General features: G+C 32.6%; 1 protein-coding gene across 2 annotated transcripts; it reads left to right on the top strand.

Moving 5' to 3' along the window:
• Nucleotides 1-16963: 16963 nt before the first annotated feature.
• Nucleotides 16964-17432, top strand: LOC141842391 (uncharacterized). Of its 2 annotated transcripts, none has more exons than XM_074730601.1 (2): nucleotides 16964-17100; nucleotides 17185-17432. In XM_074730601.1, the coding sequence occupies exons 1-2, from the start codon at nucleotides 16978-16980 to the stop codon at nucleotides 17371-17373; spliced, it is 312 nt and encodes a 103-aa protein (XP_074586702.1). In that variant the 5' UTR covers nucleotides 16964-16977; the 3' UTR covers nucleotides 17374-17432. The 2 variants fall into 2 exon arrangements, with proteins under 2 accessions (XP_074586702.1, XP_074586703.1); XM_074730602.1 differs by having other exon boundaries at nucleotides 17188-17420.
• Nucleotides 17433-19615: the final 2183 nt, after the last annotated feature.

Below are 19615 nucleotides of genomic sequence, written 5' to 3'. Positions count from 1 at the left end.
AATAATAATAATAATAATAATAAACTATAAAAAATCATATTTTGAATAATAAAAAATAATCTATTTTCTCTTACGCTCTATTTGGATGGGGTGAGAGAAGGTTCATTAACGGAAAGGGAAGAAAGGGAAAGGGAGGGAAAAGAAAGAGAAGAAAAATATTTATATTATCCAAATATGTGTTACCTTGTTTGGGAAGAAAGGAAAGGGAATCAAGGTTAAATATATACAATTACAAAAATATTCTTATTAAAATAAATCAACGTGTGGAAAAAATATATATAACTCCTTAAACCTATGGATGTAAGATTTTTCTTACCAAACCACCTTGTAAGACCAATTAAAATTAATATTTATTTAAAATTAAATCTATGGATGTAAGATTTTTCTTACCAAACCACCTTGTGAGACCAATTAAAATTAATATTTATGATTTAAATAAATAAAAAAATTAAAAAAAAATAATGAGTAGACATACAATAAGCATGCGAAATATAAAATCTGTACACTTTGATACGATAAAGGATAAATCAGTATTTTTACATATATTTTTATAAAAATTTACTGATGTAAGAAAGGAGCGAAAAGATCATGCTCAGCGAGAAAAAAATATAAAAAATAGATTAAATAAATTATTTATGAATTAATATTTTAAAATAGTGATAAAATTAAAATAAATGATATTTAGAGTTGTCTTCCCTTTCCTTACGTCCCAAATTGGAGTGTAAGAAAATCTTCCTTTTCATGGATAAGGAAGGTTAAAACTTACGCTTTCCTTCCCTTCCCTTCCCTTCCCTCCTCTTCCCTCACTCTTTTCCACACAAAGTTCAAATTCCCTTCCCCTTATTTACCCTTCCTTCCCCTCCCCTCACCTCCTCCCAAACAAAGTATTACAAAAAACTCTAAACATGAATTAAATGTTCATTTTGCATTTGGACTTTCATTAGCTTTCGCATGCAATTCGTGGAGAAATGTTCTAATCCCACCACACATTAACATTACACATCTCCATCAAAAAGATTATTTAGGATCCGATTAAGTCAAAATAAATAAATAAATACTACTAAATCATTAAAAGTGTGAAATGTAAATTAACTAAAGTTAAGTGCTAGTCGTCTTCTTCGTTGTTGTTATCATCCTTGTCATCCTCAACCATCCCTAAGTTTGATGGTGATTCGATTGACAATTATACCACAAAGAAGCTATTAGATATTCTTTCATCGTGGCCATAATTAAGGTGGAGATTTGTTTTTTTAATAAAAAAAAGTTGTGATAAAGTCGAGAAGGAATCAAACGTTATTTGTTAAAATTATTAGATTTGAGTAAATTTAAAGGAAATTAATCTTGATGATTAAGCAATTTACGATGAGATCAAATCTCTTTAGATTTGCTCAAATTCTAGGGTTATGAATGAGACCTTTCACATAAACCACTATGAAACTTTTAAAGTGTCATTAATATTTGTCTCTCTATTATTGTTTATAAAGTTAATAGTTATTATTATTGTGACAAACAAAAAGGATAAGAAATATATGATAATGATAATAAAATTATATAGAAGGCAAAATAAAAATTACCATTAGATGTATATAAAGATAATTTCCATTTTGAAGGGCAATCCTAGAAGTGTAAAATTGCAAAATTTAGCCCCTGAAACATGGTTGAGTTAGTTAATGCGAGAAGGACTTACTGAAATGAGCAAAGGTCGAATCTCGATGAAGTCGAAGTAATGCCCTTTCCGTAATGGCTAACTGCAATTTTTCGATTTACCTCCTCACAGGTGGTCGTGAAACTGACCTTGTGAGACCGCTGAAGTAGTGAATTCCACTTTTTTACTGAAGTGAAATTACAAAATTTGAATGTTAAATTGAAGGTGAAATGATTAGAACAATATAATCATTAATTTTATTTCATCTAATATCATTTCACCTATAAATTTTGAATATAAAATAGACAAATAAGATGAATAGAGTACAAGCGTTGAAACTAGTACATAAACCAATATATATATAGATATAAAATTAGTCTCTTTTCTAATAGCTTAAGTTTTGAACACAATATGTGACCGATTAACATTGATAAAGCTACTTGAACAAATCAATTAAGGTCAATAGCCAAGAGGATTGAACAAGTTGAAGGACTAGACAAAGTGACTAAGAGAGTTTGAGTGGCTCACGAATGACTCCTTACAAAACAATAACCATTTGAGACTCCTTACGAAATTCTCTGTGCTCAGATGATTCTAAAATGTTAGCTAATCTCATTAGGATCAAACTTAAGCACAATACCATATCCTCAAACTTCGAAACTAACTTCATTAGTGCCAAACTTAGCTTGTTGGTCTAGAGGAGTTGAATGTGTCAAAAAGGCCAAGTGGTTTTGAAGAGAGTAGTTTCTATAGTAGGGCATTTTATAAAAATCATTACGAAGGGCTCCCTATACAACCGGTTAATCCGACTAGCTAGCCTTAAACTTATTCGGTCTGACTAGACTAAGACTTAATTCAATGGAATTGGACGACTATAGAGGGGCACTCTAAAATGATTCCCAGTGAGACCCCTTCATACAAATCATCCAAAATTTGGGAAAGCAAGTTGAAAATCTACAACTGAATGAAGGCATGTTTCTTGTCTCCTTGATCAAGCTCTTCTTCTGGGGAACTGTCAAGCAAAGGCACCAACATGCATCATGGAACACGCTTCACACCAAAGTGGACCTAAAAGAACCCTACAAAACAGGACTTATTCCACAACAGTGAATTGCTCTAGCTGGAATTGTCATATCTTGCTGCAGCCTGGAAAAATCACACAAAAGAATCTTGCAAGAATTTGACAATCAAAAAGAGTTCATTCAAAAGGAACTCGTCCATTTGGTTTTCTGTATGTATATATAGACTTCTATGACATTGCTTTTTAAGGGCAAGGATTAGAAGTAGTTGATGGATTGAATGTCTTCCTTAATCATGGTGTGTTCATATACCTTTGGATATGATTTCCTTAGGGGGCAAAAATCAAAAGGGTGTCCCTAATTACTAAAATCAACAAAAGAGCATCCCTACTTCAAAATAAGTCAAAAGGGAGCTCTGTCATATTTTTGTTGCCAAAAATACCCTTATTCTAATGTTGTTGTAGCAGTGACGAAGTAATTAGGGGTGCAAATGAATCGAGTCAGCTCGCGAACCTTTCGAGCCAATTCGAATAATATTTGATTCGTATTCGAAATTATCGAATTTGTGTCGAACTTGAACATGTTCAATAATTTTCCAAGCCGAATTCGAATCTATAATATTGTGTTTGACTATTCGCGAGCCGCTCGCAAGCTTTTATTTAATTTTATTATATATTTATTATTTTCGATTATATTATTCAATCAATATATTTTAATGGATTTGAACTTTGAATCCATTAACTCAATAATGTTTAATGGGTTAATAGGTTAATGCTTGATGGGTTAATAGGTTTATTGGATTAACGGGTAATAGAATAATATATTATATTTATAATATAATTCGTTTTACTAACCCTAAATTCCTAATTGCACAAACTCTACCGAGCTTTAGATGACGATGAAACTCGGAATATAAGGTTCCTGCTGAGGTTGAAGAATGAAGACGGAGAAGGCGCCGAAGGACTACCTTTTCTACGACGGTGTCTCCGACGTCAAGAGCTCTCCCTGCTCCCACCCTTCGACCCTGTAACTGAGCGCGAGAGGAACACGAGCGCTTCTCTCTCTTCGAATATTGAACGTCATCCGCTTGCTTGACCTCGCTCGTGACCTCCAGGCCAAGGGTGACTAATCCTGAGCCCTAGACTACACTCTGATAATTCTTTCAGCCTTTGATGTGCATGAGCTCAAAGGCATTATATTTCTTTTTTTCTGCTTATATTTAATCTTCTTTTACTGCTATGTGCTCCTTCTGCCCATATTATTTTCAATTTTATTTCTGAAAAAAATAGTGATTAAATATTGATTTTTTATGACATAGTTGTTGAATTTGATAATTTTCAGAGTTATAATTTTACGTATTTAAATATAGTAATATTTCCATGTAAGTTATTTGAATAATTTATTCCTTATTCTTGAAGATATGTTGATTAGGAATTTAGAATACTTTGAATAATTTATTACATTATTAATATTTTCAGATATAATTTCTCTTTCGATTTTCAAAAAATATGGCTGATTCTGCTCCAGTAGCAAATCCAGTTATTCAAATTTCATTAGATTCAAATGAAATCCCAAAACAAATAATAGATAAAGGAGATAGTGAGAATAATAATTTGACTGAGGTTGACAATTTGCTGCATAAGTCAAAGAAACAAAAGAGATCTCAAGTATGGTCAGACATGATTGAGGTTAAGGATCCAAAAGGTGATAAGTACAAGTATAAACATTGTAATATATTCCTTGCAAAAATTGAAGTCAGGTACTACAACATACTTAAAACGACACTTGGATCATTTCACTAAACATTGGAGTCTAAAAAGAAGCTTGAAGATAAACTCAAACAGCAGCAACTATTATTAGGCTTTGAAAGTGTTGAAACAACTATGTCACCTTTGTTACTTGATGGAAAATTTTGTATGGAGCACATGAAAGAAGTAGCTGTCTCATGGATCTTGATGCATGAACATCCATTTACATTATTAGAAGAAAAAGAAGGTTTTAATATGTTTTGTAGATGTGGAATGCCTGAGTGGACTCATATATCACGAACAACAGTAAAAAAAAATGTTTTGCAATATATGAAGTTGAGAAGAAAAAATTACATGGTTTGCTGAAAAATATAACAAAGATTAGTCTCATGATAGATTTATGGAAGTCAAAAAATCAAAAAATAGAGTACATGGTTATCACTGGTCACTAGATTGACTCTTCATGGAAATTAAATAAGCGTGCTCTCAATTTTGTTCATATTCCTCCTCGTGGTGGACCTCAAATTTTAGATACCCTTTTAAAGTGTACAAGGGCATGGGAAATTGAAAATAAGATATACTATTTCTGTTGATAATGCAAGTGCTAATGATGTTGCAATTAAATATATGAAGGAAGATTTCTTGAAAATAAATACAAATCTAATTTGTGAGGGAAAATTATTCCATGTTTGGTGTTGTGCATACATTTTAAATCTTATATCTCAGGATGACCTCAATGAAATTAAGGATATTATTCATGTAATTCATCAGAGTATGGATTTCATTAGAAAAAAAATGATATTCCCAGTAGCCACATCTCTGGGGGTGGCCGGCCCGGTCCCACGGAAGTTTCCCACCGACCACCAGAGTAAATCGGGAAGCGCATACGGCGGCCAATCCAGATGCCCAGCATCCTTTGATTGCGCTCCCCATTTGGAGGAAAATTTCTGCAAATACGCCGTAGCTGGGGATCGAACCGCGGGTCCCTGAGTTACAACCCGGATGTCCTACCGTTGCACCATTGCCCCGGGGAAATTGTGAAACAATTGAAGATGGAATTTAACTTATGAGATGTTGAGAACAGCAATTGCTTTCAAAGAAGTTTTTCAAAGATTTAAAGATCGAGAACCTAGTTACATTTTTTGTCCAACAGAAGATGATTGAAAGAAATTGCATAAAGTATTTTAAGTTTTGAAAATATTCTATGAAGCAACCAAAATTATTTCTGGAAGTGAGTGTCCTACTGCTAATCTTTTTCTAAATAAAGTCTATCGAGTAAAAGTAATCTTGGATGAGAACTCTTGTGATGAAGAAGAGTTTATTAGAAAAATGATGCAAAAAATGAAGGAAAAATTTGATAAATATTGGGGTGAGTGAAATTTATTAATGGTTATTGGTTTAGTTTTGGATACTAGATGCAAAATGCGAGTACTTAAATTCACTTTTCCTAAACTTTACAACTCATTTGAATCAGAGAGTAATATTAAAGAGGTCCAAAGACTTTTGTATGCAATTTATAAAGAATATTCAGATGCAGCTGTAGAAAAGCTTCAAGGATCAAAAAGCAACTCTGAATCTCAAGATAGCAACAATTCATCTCAAAGTAATAAAGAGCATACTACATTTTCTTCTAAATGGACTGAATTCTCTTCTTATTTAAAAGAAATTGAAATGGTACAACCTGAAAAATCTGAGCTAGATGTGTATCTAGAGGAAGGGTGTCATAGGCATAATCCAAATGATGCATTTGATGCTCTTGTTTGGTGGAAGCTTAATACATACAAATTTCCAGTGTTGTCAACTTTGGCTAGAGATATATTAGCAATACCCATTATCACAGTAGCTTCAAAGGCAACTTTTAGTGTTGGAAGTCGTGTTATTGACAAATATTGCACTTCTTTAGCTCCTATAACAGTAGAAATGTTGATGTGTGTTGGAGATTGGTGTCGAAAACGACAGAGTAACTAAAAAGACTAAAGTATGATGTTAAAATATTGTATTTATGTTTTTTTTGCTTAAAAGCAAAGAGTATATTTAAAAAATAAATGATACATTTTATCTTTATTATTGCAGGTTGAAAAACAACATTTGACAATTGATTTATCTATAGATTAAATTGATAATTAGAAGTTGACCAGTTATGCCACTAACTGAGGTGTAAATTTAATTTCTAACATTTTACATTTGAGTTTACTAGCACATATAATCACTCATACATTTTACTTTTTAAATTTTGCACAGATTAAAGAGCTGGAGCCATGAAGTATTAAACTTTTTTTTTCTAAAGTTTTTGTATTGTTTTATAAAGATTTTGCACAGATAATTCCTAAAATTCCTGTTTGGTATTTGTAAGATCTATACTTCATTTGGTTTAGTGCATGATCATGATCATTAGGTAAGACTTCATTTGAGGGTTACTTATCTCCTACACACCATGAACAAATATATGAACTAAAAACCGGAAGGCAGAATATTTCAATGTGCCATGACTCATGAGTACTTAGTTATCAATTTTCAAGTAAATGTACACCTCATTTTGGTTTTTTTTGTTTAATAATTGTGAGGGAAGAAATTTATTCAGGAAGATGAGAGCTTTAGGTATTTCTCAAGATACATCTTTGAGATTCTTGCAATTAATTGGACATTAACAAATCTACATTTGTTGGGGCCTCAATATTTACGCTATTCATGTTTAAAGTTTAAACTATATTTGATGTTTCCTTTCATGCATTTTTCAACTTGCATTCTGTATTTGCACTACAAACATATTTTGATTTAGGTTCTATCTTCAACTCAGTATCAACATTTATAATTTCGATATCTATTTTGATGGCACATGTATGTTAATATGCAGTAGGGAGTGAAAATGTAAATGAAAATTCCAGTTTGGCAGCTGCTTTAATATGGATACTTTTTTGTTTTATGTTTGTTTGTTTTTTTCTTTCTTTAGAGGTCCTTTCCCTTAACTGAAGAGGAGTATATATTGAGACTTGATGATGTAGCAAATACACTGAAGTGCTTAGATGAATATGCCACCTGACTCACCGGCTTGCTTTGTTTTTGTTACTATATTACACTAGATCGGCCAAAAGCATTTGTGACAATGAAGCTCAACCCATAAGGAGTATTTTTAGATCTCCTTTACAAGGGTGATCGACTACCATGCTATTTATTTCAACTTCATTTTACTTTCAATTTCCTTTTCTTTACCTGTACATATTCTCTCTTCTTACTCTACACCTCCCTGTATATCCTTCACATTATTCTACCTTTATAGTTCCATAAAAATAAGTATGCACCTTTTTGCTTAGTGATCTTGAGATCGTTATTTTACTTCTGAAAAGAAACTTGCACTTTTGATCTTATATTGAATAAAGTGATCAATTGAAGTGAAGAAATATTTTCTCAGATGGAATTAAAGAGAAGAAATATTATTTATTAGATGTGTGAAAAAAAATTTTATCTTATCCATTTCCATCCAATTTGATTAAAGAAACAAAGAGGAAATGAATGGGATTAGAATTTATATTATTTGATTTGTTTTCTTTTTTGCAAAGCACTCATTTATCTCTATTTTGTATTTTTATTTTATCTATGTTGTGTAATTGTTGTGTTGTGTATTTTCATTTTATATATTTATGTGTTGTCTAGGTTTCATACTTTCATTATATTTTTGTATTTTTATTTTGTCTATGTTGTGTAATTGTTGTGTTGTATATTTTTATTTTGTATATGTTATGTGTTGTCTAAGTTTCATTCTGTTTTATATTTTAATTTTGTCTATATTGTATAATTATTGTGTTATTTAAGTTTTATTTTTATTATGTTGCACATAATTTTAGTGTGAATATAACCAAATTTAGATGAATAATTTGAATCAAACTCAAATAATTTAAGACATTTCAAACTAAAGTTTGATTCTGCTTGAATTAAGGTTTGAATAATTCGAATCAAATTCAAGCTCAAATCATATTTCGAATCAAACTCGAGCCAAAATTATTGATGTTTTCGAGCTTTGAATCAAATTTGAATATCATATATATGTTTCGATCTCAAATTTGAATATCAATATTTTTATATTATTCGATTCGATTCATTTGCACCTCTAATTACAACGTAGATACTACTACATTTTAAAATAAAGTATTTTCTTTTTTAATTCAACTTAGTCAAAATTACTATATAGAACACTTCTATATAATTTTTTTTACCAGCTTGATCAATATTACTTAAATTTAATCAAAATAAATTCAAAAAAGTCAAAACCATCCTAAAATTATTATAACAGCCAATTAATAGTCGTAGCAACTATTAAGTGGTTGTTATAATAATTTTATAATGTTTTTGACATTTTAAAAGTGATTTTGATAAGTTTAAGCAATATTGATTAAATTGATAAATACTTTTTAAATATAAAAGTGCTCTATCTATAGTATTTGTTATCAAATTGAACTGGTTTATTTTAATACGTTATAGAAGCTACTTTGTAGTTGGTACATCAATGTTGGAATAAGGGTATTTTCGGAATGAGAAATATACTAAGATGTTGTTCTGACATTTAAAAAAAAAGGCATGCTTTTGGCGATTCTGATAATTAGAAGCACACTTTTGATATTTGCCCTTCGGGCCTAGCTTAACAGTGAACATGTTCATATTTTTACAGGCCTAGCTTGCAACACTGAACATAAAAATTCTGGAACTTCTATCTAGAGACCACTGCAACAGATGACTTTCCATATTTTTACAGCTACATATTCTACAGGAAAATTGTAGTTTCATTATTCTGTGAGATTGAATGTTGATGCTTCATATTCATCTTCCCGATCACTTGTTATATTTGCTCCTTTTTATCCATCTCGGCTGTTGGGAATAGTGCCCTCAAAGCATTGTAATTGGATTATATTTTTTTTTAATAAAAGCGACATTTATCATTGAACATATTTTGTTTTGAATATCATAGCAAAATCCTTAGTTTATTGGATGTAACCATAATTTAGTATATATAAGAGTTATATATACAAAAGGATTAAATTATGGATAATAAACTTAAATTAAGTCTGTGATGAAATTAATTAAAGTATGGGATCTTTAATTAAAACATCACTAATGCAGCCCATGAACATTTTGAATGTGACTGTCTTATCCGGACCGTCGATGTGGAGACATCTAGCTGGGGGCATTTATATATAATGAGATTATGTAGGACTTGGACCGATTTAATTAGAAATTTCATAATAAATTCCGTTACACTATGAAATTCAAATTAAATCATAAAGATGATCATATATGGATAGATCTTAATCCTGAAGTAATTATAAACTCCTATTTATTTCTATGTAATTCTTAATTTGCTTGTTTAAAGTTTGCAATTACGCATTCTCAACACTTGCATTTTAGATTTACATTTGAAATGAATGGCTGGGAATATAAATTTACAGATATGGAATCCATTCCTTCTTGCGAGAAGTAGAAAGATAATTCCCTCATTTGTTAATTCTGGAACTGAGTGTTGGGCCCAATCGATTTATAATAGAATTATAAATTGAACCACTCACTAGTGGATTAATGGTAAATGAGGTTTAAAAATAATTGGAGAGGTAAACGGAAAATTTCCTAGCTCCAATTATGAATTATCTATGGAGGATTAATCCGTATGTAATGATTATATCAATGGACGACTCTTTTCATAGAGTAAAATATTCTATAATAAAGAAGAGTGCAATTCCATATTTTTAGTGGAGTAATAATGGAATTAATAAATTGAATAAATTAATTAAAGAGTTTAATTATTTATCCAATTTATTGAAGCTTCTTATTATAGGTCCATGGTCCCCAGTACGCCTTCTTTATCAATGACGAGCTAAAAATACAATTTAGAAATCAAATGTGAAAATGGAAATTTGTTTCCATAATTCCAAGGGCTTGGAAATAAATTAAATATGAGATTTAATTAAAATTATAATTATGAGATAATTATAAATTTTGGATTATTATGGTAATATCCAAAATGATATCTTTAATATATTTGGAATATATTAAATATTATAAAAGGTGATTGAAGATCATTTTACCGTGGAAAATAAAAGGAAAAAGAATTTTGGAAATTCTTGAAAAATCGGTAAAATAAAACAAAAATGGAAGAAGGAAATTTTTGATTGATCTTTCTTTTAATAAAGGATCTTCCCTTGTTTTCGATAGCCCCACTCTCCCTATATATGTTTTCATGTGTTGGAAACAAAGAAGAGGATAGAGCAGGAGAGAAAGAGTAAGAAAAATAATTGATTTCTGAGATCTGTATTTTGGAGTGCCCACACACTACCGTCAATAGAAGGATCGTACTGGAAGGCTGTGGTTTCTACACACCCAGAATCTACGAAAGAGGAAAACTACAAAGAGGTTAGTTTTCTAAAAACCTTTCTTCTGTAAATTTAAATTATTCATTGATTTATATTCACATGTGTTGATTAATAATTTATGAAATTATATAATCGCTTCCGCTATATTTCGATCCGATCGAGAATTGATAATCTGTATCACCGGAATAGTTTCGGAGGCTCATCGTATTTTTTATAACAGTACGATTATCAATGAATTTTGACCAAAATTTATTGATGACCTTAGATACATCAGAATCAACATAAACTATGACTAATGCACCCCTAGGAGCCTTTTTGAGTCTCACCATGCTTTCAAACTCTAATTCTACAACTTAGAAAATATGTTATAGGTTTCTAAAATTTAAACGATTTTATATGATTTTGGCATAAATTCACTATTGAACTTAAACATATCGTATTCACTTACTGATAACATGAATGTATTCCTAGGACTTTTCTTACTCTGACTATATCTAAAATTTTAAAATCTGAACATGCCATCAATGAGTTTGAATCAAAACTCATTAATAGCTTTAGACACATCATCAGAATTAACAAAAACTATGACCAATACACTCCTAGTAGCTTCCTGAGTCTTATTATGCTCTCAAATCTTAATTTCACAGTTTAGATAGTGAGTTTCTAAAATTTAAACAGTTTTATATGATTTTGGCACAAATTCATTGTTGAACTTAGATATATCATATTTACTCAACAATAACACAAATGTATTCTTAAAACTCTCTTGACTTTGACCATTCTTAAATTTTAAAATCTAGACATTGTACGACCATAAATGAGTTTTGGTCAAAACTACTTATAACCTTAGACACATCAGAATCAACCTAATTATGACCAATGCACTTTTAAAAGCCTTCAAAGTCTTACCATGCTCTCCAACCTTAATTCCACAACTTAAATAATATGCCGTGAGTTTCAAAACTTTAGATAGTTTTATGTAATTTTGGCACAAACTTACTGTTGAACTTAGACATATTATATTTACTCAACAACAACATCAATATGTTCTTGAAACTCTCTTGACTCTCACCATGCTTAAAATTTTAAAATTTGAATACTCAACCATTAGTGAGTTTTGGTCAAAATTTACTGATGACCTTAGACACATCAAAATCAATTCAAATTAGGATCAATACATTCCTTGAAGATTCTTGAGTCTCAACATGTCCAAAATTTTAGATTATAAAGTCTGAACAACCATTAGTGAGTTTTGGTCAAAACTCACGGTCATACAATATCCAATTTTAAAATTTTAGGAATTATCAAAAGAGTTCTAGGTATACATTGATATTGCTGTTGAATATATATAATATGTTTAAGTTCAATAGTGAGTTTATGTCAAAATCATATAAAACTATCTAAATTTTAAAAACTCACAGTATATTTTTTAAGTTGTGGAATTAAAGTTTGAGAGCATAGTGAGACTTAGAAGATTCCTAGCAGTGTATTAATTATGGTTTAAGTTAATTCTGATGTGTCTAAAGTTTTTAGTGAGTTTTAACTAAAATTCACGAATGACCGTATAGTGTTCAGATTTTAAATTAGGAGAGTCCTAAGAATACATTTATATCGTTGTTGAGTGAATATGATATGCCTAAGTTCACTAATGAGTTTGTGTCAAATTTACATAAAATTGTTTAAATTTTAGAAACTCAGTGTATGCTATCTAAGTTATGGAATTAATGTTTGAAAGATGGTAAGACTCAAAAGAGTCCTAAGAGTGTATTAGTTCTGGTTTGGATTGATTCGAATGCATCTAAGGTCATAAGTAAGTTGTGGCCAAAATTTACGAATGATACCGTTAGCGAGTTTTGACCAAAATTCACTTATAACCTTAGACTTATCAAATTTGATTCAAATTAAGACTATTATATTTTTGAAATTGTCTTGAGAATCATATCCTTCAATCTCGATTCCACCATATATATATATAAGAGAGAGAGAGAGAGAGAAGCAGTGCTTTCAAAACCCTATAACAAAACCCTATAAGATTTATTCATTTTTCAAGATTTTAAATGTACTTTTGTACTTGAGTGAGTCACAAAAGTGTAGAGGGAGAGAGATTTTTGGAAAGAGGTGCATGATTTTATGTATTAGCAAAAGTCAGGGACATTGTTAAGTAAAATACCATTTTTTTTATAATTTAGGTGTCTTAAAGGTAAACAGTGTTCGTCCTAATTCGCCTACTAAATAAGTCTCAAGCAAAGCTGATGCATATTCAGAAGTGGACCTCTAAGATATTTATCTTATTTGAGATTTCAACTCTAGTCTTCTATTGTTTCTTTGAGTGTTTTACTACCACACCGCACTTGTGGAGGCAAGTCATCATCATCTTGATCTTTGTCGCAATGGATCTCGGTTGACATGTTATCAAAACTTTATCACTAGATGAAACACCTTAATATCACTTGTGGTTGTCATAATGTGTTACCCTCTATGATAGTTTTTTTAAGAAATCATATTATGATCAACTTCAGAGACGGATTTACATTAGGCCCGTCCTGGGCTATAGCCCAGTCCAAAAAAAATTATGCATGTTAAATCATTTACTTCAAATCCCACAGCGAACCAAATGTGCCATGAAAAAATCTTACATTCATTTACTCCTTGTCAAATCATGCAGGAGAAAGATCTTGCATTAATTATCCCTATCTCAAGTTGTCAATAGATATATTGTTTAAATTTAACCGAGCATTTTTAATATTATTATTTTTATTATCATTTCATATTGCAAGTATCTTATGTAATTATTATTATTTTTAATTCAAAACACTTTCATTACTAAAAAAGATTTTTTTTCCTCTTTTATAATTATAATTTTTTATTATATTAATAAAAAATTTTCTCTTCAGAAATCCTAATATATGTATATATATATAAATTAATCTTTTGAGATAATTATATATTATAATCCCATTAATTTTAAGTTACATTTATAATTCAATTTATCAAAAATGATTTTCTAATAAATATGAAATATAAGTAAAAAGTATCAACTTGTCTTAACCCAGAGTAGAATCTAAAAAAATGAGTAAGAAAGATTTAATTAGTCAAATTAATCATATATATTAAAATAAAATAAATATACCTCAATATGTGTGAGATAGAATATGTGCCAATGTATTGTATATTGAAAAAAAATTCTTCAACTCATTACAGCGCAATGCCAATGTCAGATAAAATATAAATTATATCCATGAAATCAGAGATCATAGAGTTGTTTTGGGCTCTAATCCAATTTAAAAACAATTTACATAAGTATTTTATAGCCTATAATTTGACATAAAAAAGAACTAATTTTTTGTTTTATTTTGGTACTTAATTCACTTTTTTCACATTCAAAGCTCAGCCCAGTTCATCTCTAATTCCGAGATCTGTCCCTGATCGACTTGATTATTCTAAATTATCTTAAGGGTGCATTAGTGAATGGTCTATCATCTGATGCTCAAGGTACATTAATATTGAACAATAAGTTCTCGTGATGTAGCAATCCAAATTAGTGTTTCGGGTTCTGCTAGTTATAGTTAACTAGAATGTAGAGATGGATAATATGGTTATTGTGTTAACAACATGTGAGCTTATTCCAATCAAATAGTTTATGATCGAGATAGGACATACTGAATTGAGATAATGAAGTAGCCATTTACGATCTGATTGATCGAGATAGGTTGATGACTAGTAGAGAGTTTGAACAAGTTAGCAGCACTTGCGAAATGACAAGTCAACAATGAAGAAGTAGTTGATTGCCGAACAAGGATTAGGACGATGCGTTGATTGTCACTGTTCTGCGTTCACAAGGAGAAGAGTAGAAGGGGGTCGAGGTGAACCTCGATGAGGCCCTTATGATGCTCAAGTCAGACCTTTGAGATAGAAAAGAGAGTAGCAAATAGATGAGATGGCATAGAATCATGTACCTCTTTGAAGTTGATATCGAATTATGACAAACTGTACTGCTTTTTCTCAAGGGTTGCACCTCTTTTGTAACCAGCACCTCCATTTCATAATAACTATAATTGTCATGCCATAATGAGATGATTGTTACACCTACTTCTATATTTGTCAATTACGTATTTGAGTTTGGGCTCTTAAAGTCTTCAGCTCTCGGATATATTCGGGCTCTAGCAACAGAATCCTCAACTTCTAAGCACTAGGATGGTCGGGCATTTAGGCTTAGGTTCTCGAGTGACTGGGCGCTTAGGCAATTTGGCGCTCAAGCACTCGAGCACTCAGGAGTTCGATGCTCAGGTGATGGGTGATTAGCGCTCAGGTGCTCGGGCAATCAATGCTTGGGTGATTAGCACTTGGTGCGCCTAGATGCTCAGGTGTGCAATCCATTCGGGCTCAGTATTGAGCTATGCAGGTGTGTCCTACTGACCTGGGACATATTGGATATCAATAGACTCCTGAGTGTATTCAAGTTTAGGCTCCCAAATCCTTAACTTCTAGACACTTGGGTGGTCGAGCATTCAAGCTCAAGTTCCCAAGTGTGTGGGTGCTCGAGAGTTTGGCGCTTGGGCGATCAACACTCAGGTGCTTGAGCTCAGGTGTGTAATCCATTAGGGGTTCGGGTTCGAGCTCTGGTTGAAGATTGACCCATGTAGGTCGAGCGCTCGAGTGCTCAAGAGTTCGACGCGTGAGTGCTTGGGCGATCAATGCTCAGGTGCACAACCCATTCGGACTCGAGCTCGAGCATGGGATTGAGCCACGTAATTATGTTCTATTGACCTGAGATGATCGGATACCAATGGTATCAATATAAATAGCATCATATGTATTACTCGATGAGTGGACATAGTATATCCTCTTATCCATTGCTTAATGAGTGAACGTAGTGTAGTATGTGTATATATAGATATAGCCCTGGAGTATAGTTGAGTTGGTTATGACAGAACAGAATTGCAAAAGAGTTTATACATAGATATAGATATGTAGATATTGATTGTGGCTTCGTTTGAGAAAATATTGATTGATTTGCTCCTTCACTTATACATCTTGATATGTAAATTATTTACTGATTTAATGGTACATGAGTTAAACTTAACTAGGCTTATTTTAGTGTGGATATTGAATTTAAGATTGATTAGAATTTAGTTAGATTGATTCAAACCGGGGCCGAGCCGTATCAACTGACCCGGGCCGACCCAGTTCAAATGAAACCGGGGAGGAACTATGCTGTCTGGAAACTTGGAGACGGGAAACGGGAAACGCGGAAACGGAAATGGGAAACGGCACTAGTTGAAGTTTCCGGTTTTTGGAAACGTCAAAAACCTACAATGTCAAAGACCTAAAGTTAAATAGCCTTAACTTTAATTTAGGAGGGGTTAATTAAATAAATCTAATGTGGATGGGATTTGATCAATTAAATTTTAATTTTAGAGTTAGGAGGTTTAGTGGATTTAATTGGTTAGTGGATGAGGTTTATTGAATTAATGGCTTAATGGTTTAAACCCAAACCCATTAGGATTATAAAAGAAGCTACAGCCCGGTAGGTTTCCCAATCGCGCCGCAGCCCTTTTTCTTCTGTTCTGTTGTTCGTTGCGCCGCAGCGTCTCTGCTTCTCGCCGTCGACGCCGACCGGAGGGGCTGCCAACGCGAAGCCAAACCCCACCTTCACCTCTTCTCCTCTCTCTCATCTTCTGCCGCCTTGCCATCGCGCTCAGCCGCAGATCGTAGCCACCCTGCTGCTGTCGGGAGAAGGAGCCGCGCGTCTCCTTCCCTCACGAACCCAGGAAGCGCCGTCCCCTCTTCTCTTCTTTTTCCCCTTCCTCGCCTTTCCTCCACCATACGGCCCCGAGGCCCCCGACGACGCCGTGTCTGCTCTTCTCACCAAGCCCCGACGCCGTGTCTTCTCCATTGGCCGTTTCTGGTAAGTCTCCTGGGATGGAAACGTTTCAGGAAACGGGGACAGCAGCCTAAACGCCGTTTCCAGACAGCGTAGGGGAGGAATTAGTACATATTGAACCGATCCGGTTGAAGGGTTTCGATATCCCCCGATATCTTCCCGCGGCGCACTCCACCTCCATCGGCGGCGGCGCCGTCTTCTATTTTCCGTGAGCTTCTACAGCAGCAGATTATTCCGACCGCGCTGCCTTCTCCTTCTCCTTCCGTCGCTTTCTCCGTTGGCGATGGGAAAATCACACAACGCGATTGATGTGGAGAGTCAACATATGGCGGAAGAAGAGAGCGATTCTGATGGTGGGATGGGCTTTCCTTTTAAGAGAATGGAGCAGCAACTACCGGATGAGGACGGCAGCGCATCTGGGGATGAAAGTCTTTCGGAAGATGAATTGGTAATCTTGGTTCTAATTGTTTTAGACAGTCATATCTTTTCTATTCTGCTTTTGCTCATTTGGGAAACTTGAATTCTGCCCTAGCAGGAGGATGAGGATGATGATGATGAAACAAGTGATACAGAAGAAGATGGGAGGCAAACAGACGAAGAGATGGATGGATTTGAGGATGAAAATGAAGCAAGTGTTGCAGAACAAAATGAGAAGCAAATAGATGAAGAGATGGATGAACTTGAGAAGCAATATCAAAATATTCGCAGTGAGGAACAGTAAGTTTTCATCTGATGCAGGTTTCGGTTGTCATTACCTTGATCTATTAGTTAGAGGAATTAAAAAAGAGAGATTTTTACGAACTCAGAGCACTTTCTAATAGGATTTATAGTAAACCCGCTATAACAAGGATGAAAACATCCCACGTCGTCGTCGTACTATGCTCAACGATTTTAATGCCGAAAAGGTCAATTCAAATAACCACATATTTGATACTATTATAGATGCTTGTTTCTCTGGAGAAAAAAGGATTGTGGTTGTGAATCTGAATCAAGCTCAACAAGTCTGATTGGGATCAATCAACCTTGAAGATTGGAAAATAGTGTGGTCATAATGGTCACATAGATTTTAGGGTTAGAATCAGGAAGTCAGTAGTTATCAGGGTTCATTAGAACGAACATGGAATGGTTAGAACGGGCATTTTGGCATGGGAATGCCTCATGCCGTGCCAAAGTTCCAATAAATACTGTTGCTTGCTATGGGATGATGTTCTTGGGCATTATAATGGCAAAAAAAAAAAAAAAAAAACGGGCATGGAACAGAACGGACAGAACGGAGGAAGAAGAAGGCTCCGGCTTCTTGACGTCTCTGGAACAACGTGTCTTGGCGTCGCTGCTTCTTATTGATTCGAAATGGGATGAACGGAGATTTAGGATTTTCCAGCCTTGAATAAGGAAGAGCAAGGATTTTCCGTGAGATTTATGGGTTTGGCTCCGTATAGAGGAAGGGAATGGAGAACGGTGATGATTGCCACAGAGGAATCGAACGACATCGGAGGCACTCCTTAGTGTGGCCTGATTGGACGGCTCATGGGCATAGGCAAAATAGCGATGGTGGGATGCGTAAACGCTCATGAGAAGGCCGACGGCTGTGATTTAGGTCAGGATTTGTGATTGTTTAATCAAAACTTAGATTTTGATTAACAAACATAGGTTTATAGTCTTAATCAATTCCTAACTTAAATAGGAAAGTTCAAATAGGCTTTTTCAAAGCCTAATTGATTTATCTTATTAAAATATATATTTTTTTAAAATCTAATAAATTTTATATCATCATACAAATTTATTTTCTTATTAATTATTAATTATATTATTATTTATCTAAATAAATTCAATTAAATTAAATTTTAATTAGTTTTGATTATTATCATCCTATATATATATATATATAAATCTGTGTCATGACCATTTCATGAAACGAATTGGAACTAGAATTGTAAAGTCCGTGACGACTGCTGCGACTGTTCTTGAGAACCATGGTAGCTATGTTGATAATTAATTGATTCATGATATGTTTGACTCAAAATGATAAATATGATTTTTAGCCATTTGAATAAAAATTCATCGTCATACCTTCGATGAAGAAAAAAAATCAGTTTCTTCTCTATGTTTGCTTTTATTTGACCTTATAGTGGAAAAGCAAGCCAAGTAGATGCTAATAGGTTCTTTTATAGGCTACACTGAATTGCTCATAATTCTACTGTGATTTTTTGGAAGAAATGGGCAAAATTTTAATATCCGGGTGTTATAAATACTCTAGCTAAAATTATATTTTAGCTTTGGAGAATATAATTATATTAAAATTCAACTTTGATAAATTAATATTTAAATATTCTTTTAATCTAAAATTCAACTATTAAAATTGAATATTTTATATTCTTTTTTAATAAACTCGCCACTCTAACTCATAAACTATATGAGCCAACATAAAGCCTCATCACCTATAATAAACACATAATTAATCTTTAAACTAAAAGTCAATATGATTAATGTAATTATATCTAAAATTAAAAAAATATTTTTATTTTTTAAAAAATAATAATTGTAGACATATTTTACCCACAAATAAATAATTAATTAATCCAAGAAAATAAAATTATATATACTGCTCAAACATCATGTGGCTTGTAAAACCCTAATCACTATATTCTAATATATACGCTTAAGTCAACGTCTAGGCATTCCTTGTGCTCAAATAGTGGACTTTAATTAAAAATAAGATTAAAATTGATGACCCACTAATTCTCTCATAATTATCTGTTTAGTTAGTTTAATTAATTAAAAATTAATACATTGTCAACTACAAACTTTGTATTAGTTCCTCATGAATTTTCATATATTATTCATCAAGAGATTGACAACTTGTTGGAGATCTAATCCGTTGACTTTTAGCTAATTGTACTCGGTCTTAACCGCCTACCTATCTTGTTGAACTACAGAAGTTTAGCTAGAGATCTGCAGCGTTG

Source organism: Curcuma longa, chromosome 11 (assembly GCF_044706935.1).
Source record: "Curcuma longa cultivar G26 ecotype Majalengka, Jawa Barat chromosome 11, ITB_CL_G26_1.1, whole genome shotgun sequence".
NCBI lineage: Eukaryota > Viridiplantae > Streptophyta > Magnoliopsida > Zingiberales > Zingiberaceae > Curcuma > Curcuma longa.
This window is presented reverse-complemented; position numbering and strand designations above follow the sequence as displayed.

Bases quoted from the DNA above. Each gene is read 5' to 3' on its own strand.
- LOC141842391 (XM_074730601.1), top strand. From the start codon at position 16,978: ATGGCGGAAGAAGAGAGCGATTCTGATGGTGGGATGGGCTTTCCTTTT. The intron at 17,101-17,184 runs GTAATCTTGGTT...ATTCTGCCCTAG, and splicing joins GTCTTTCGGAAGATGAATTG to CAGGAGGATGAGGATGATGA.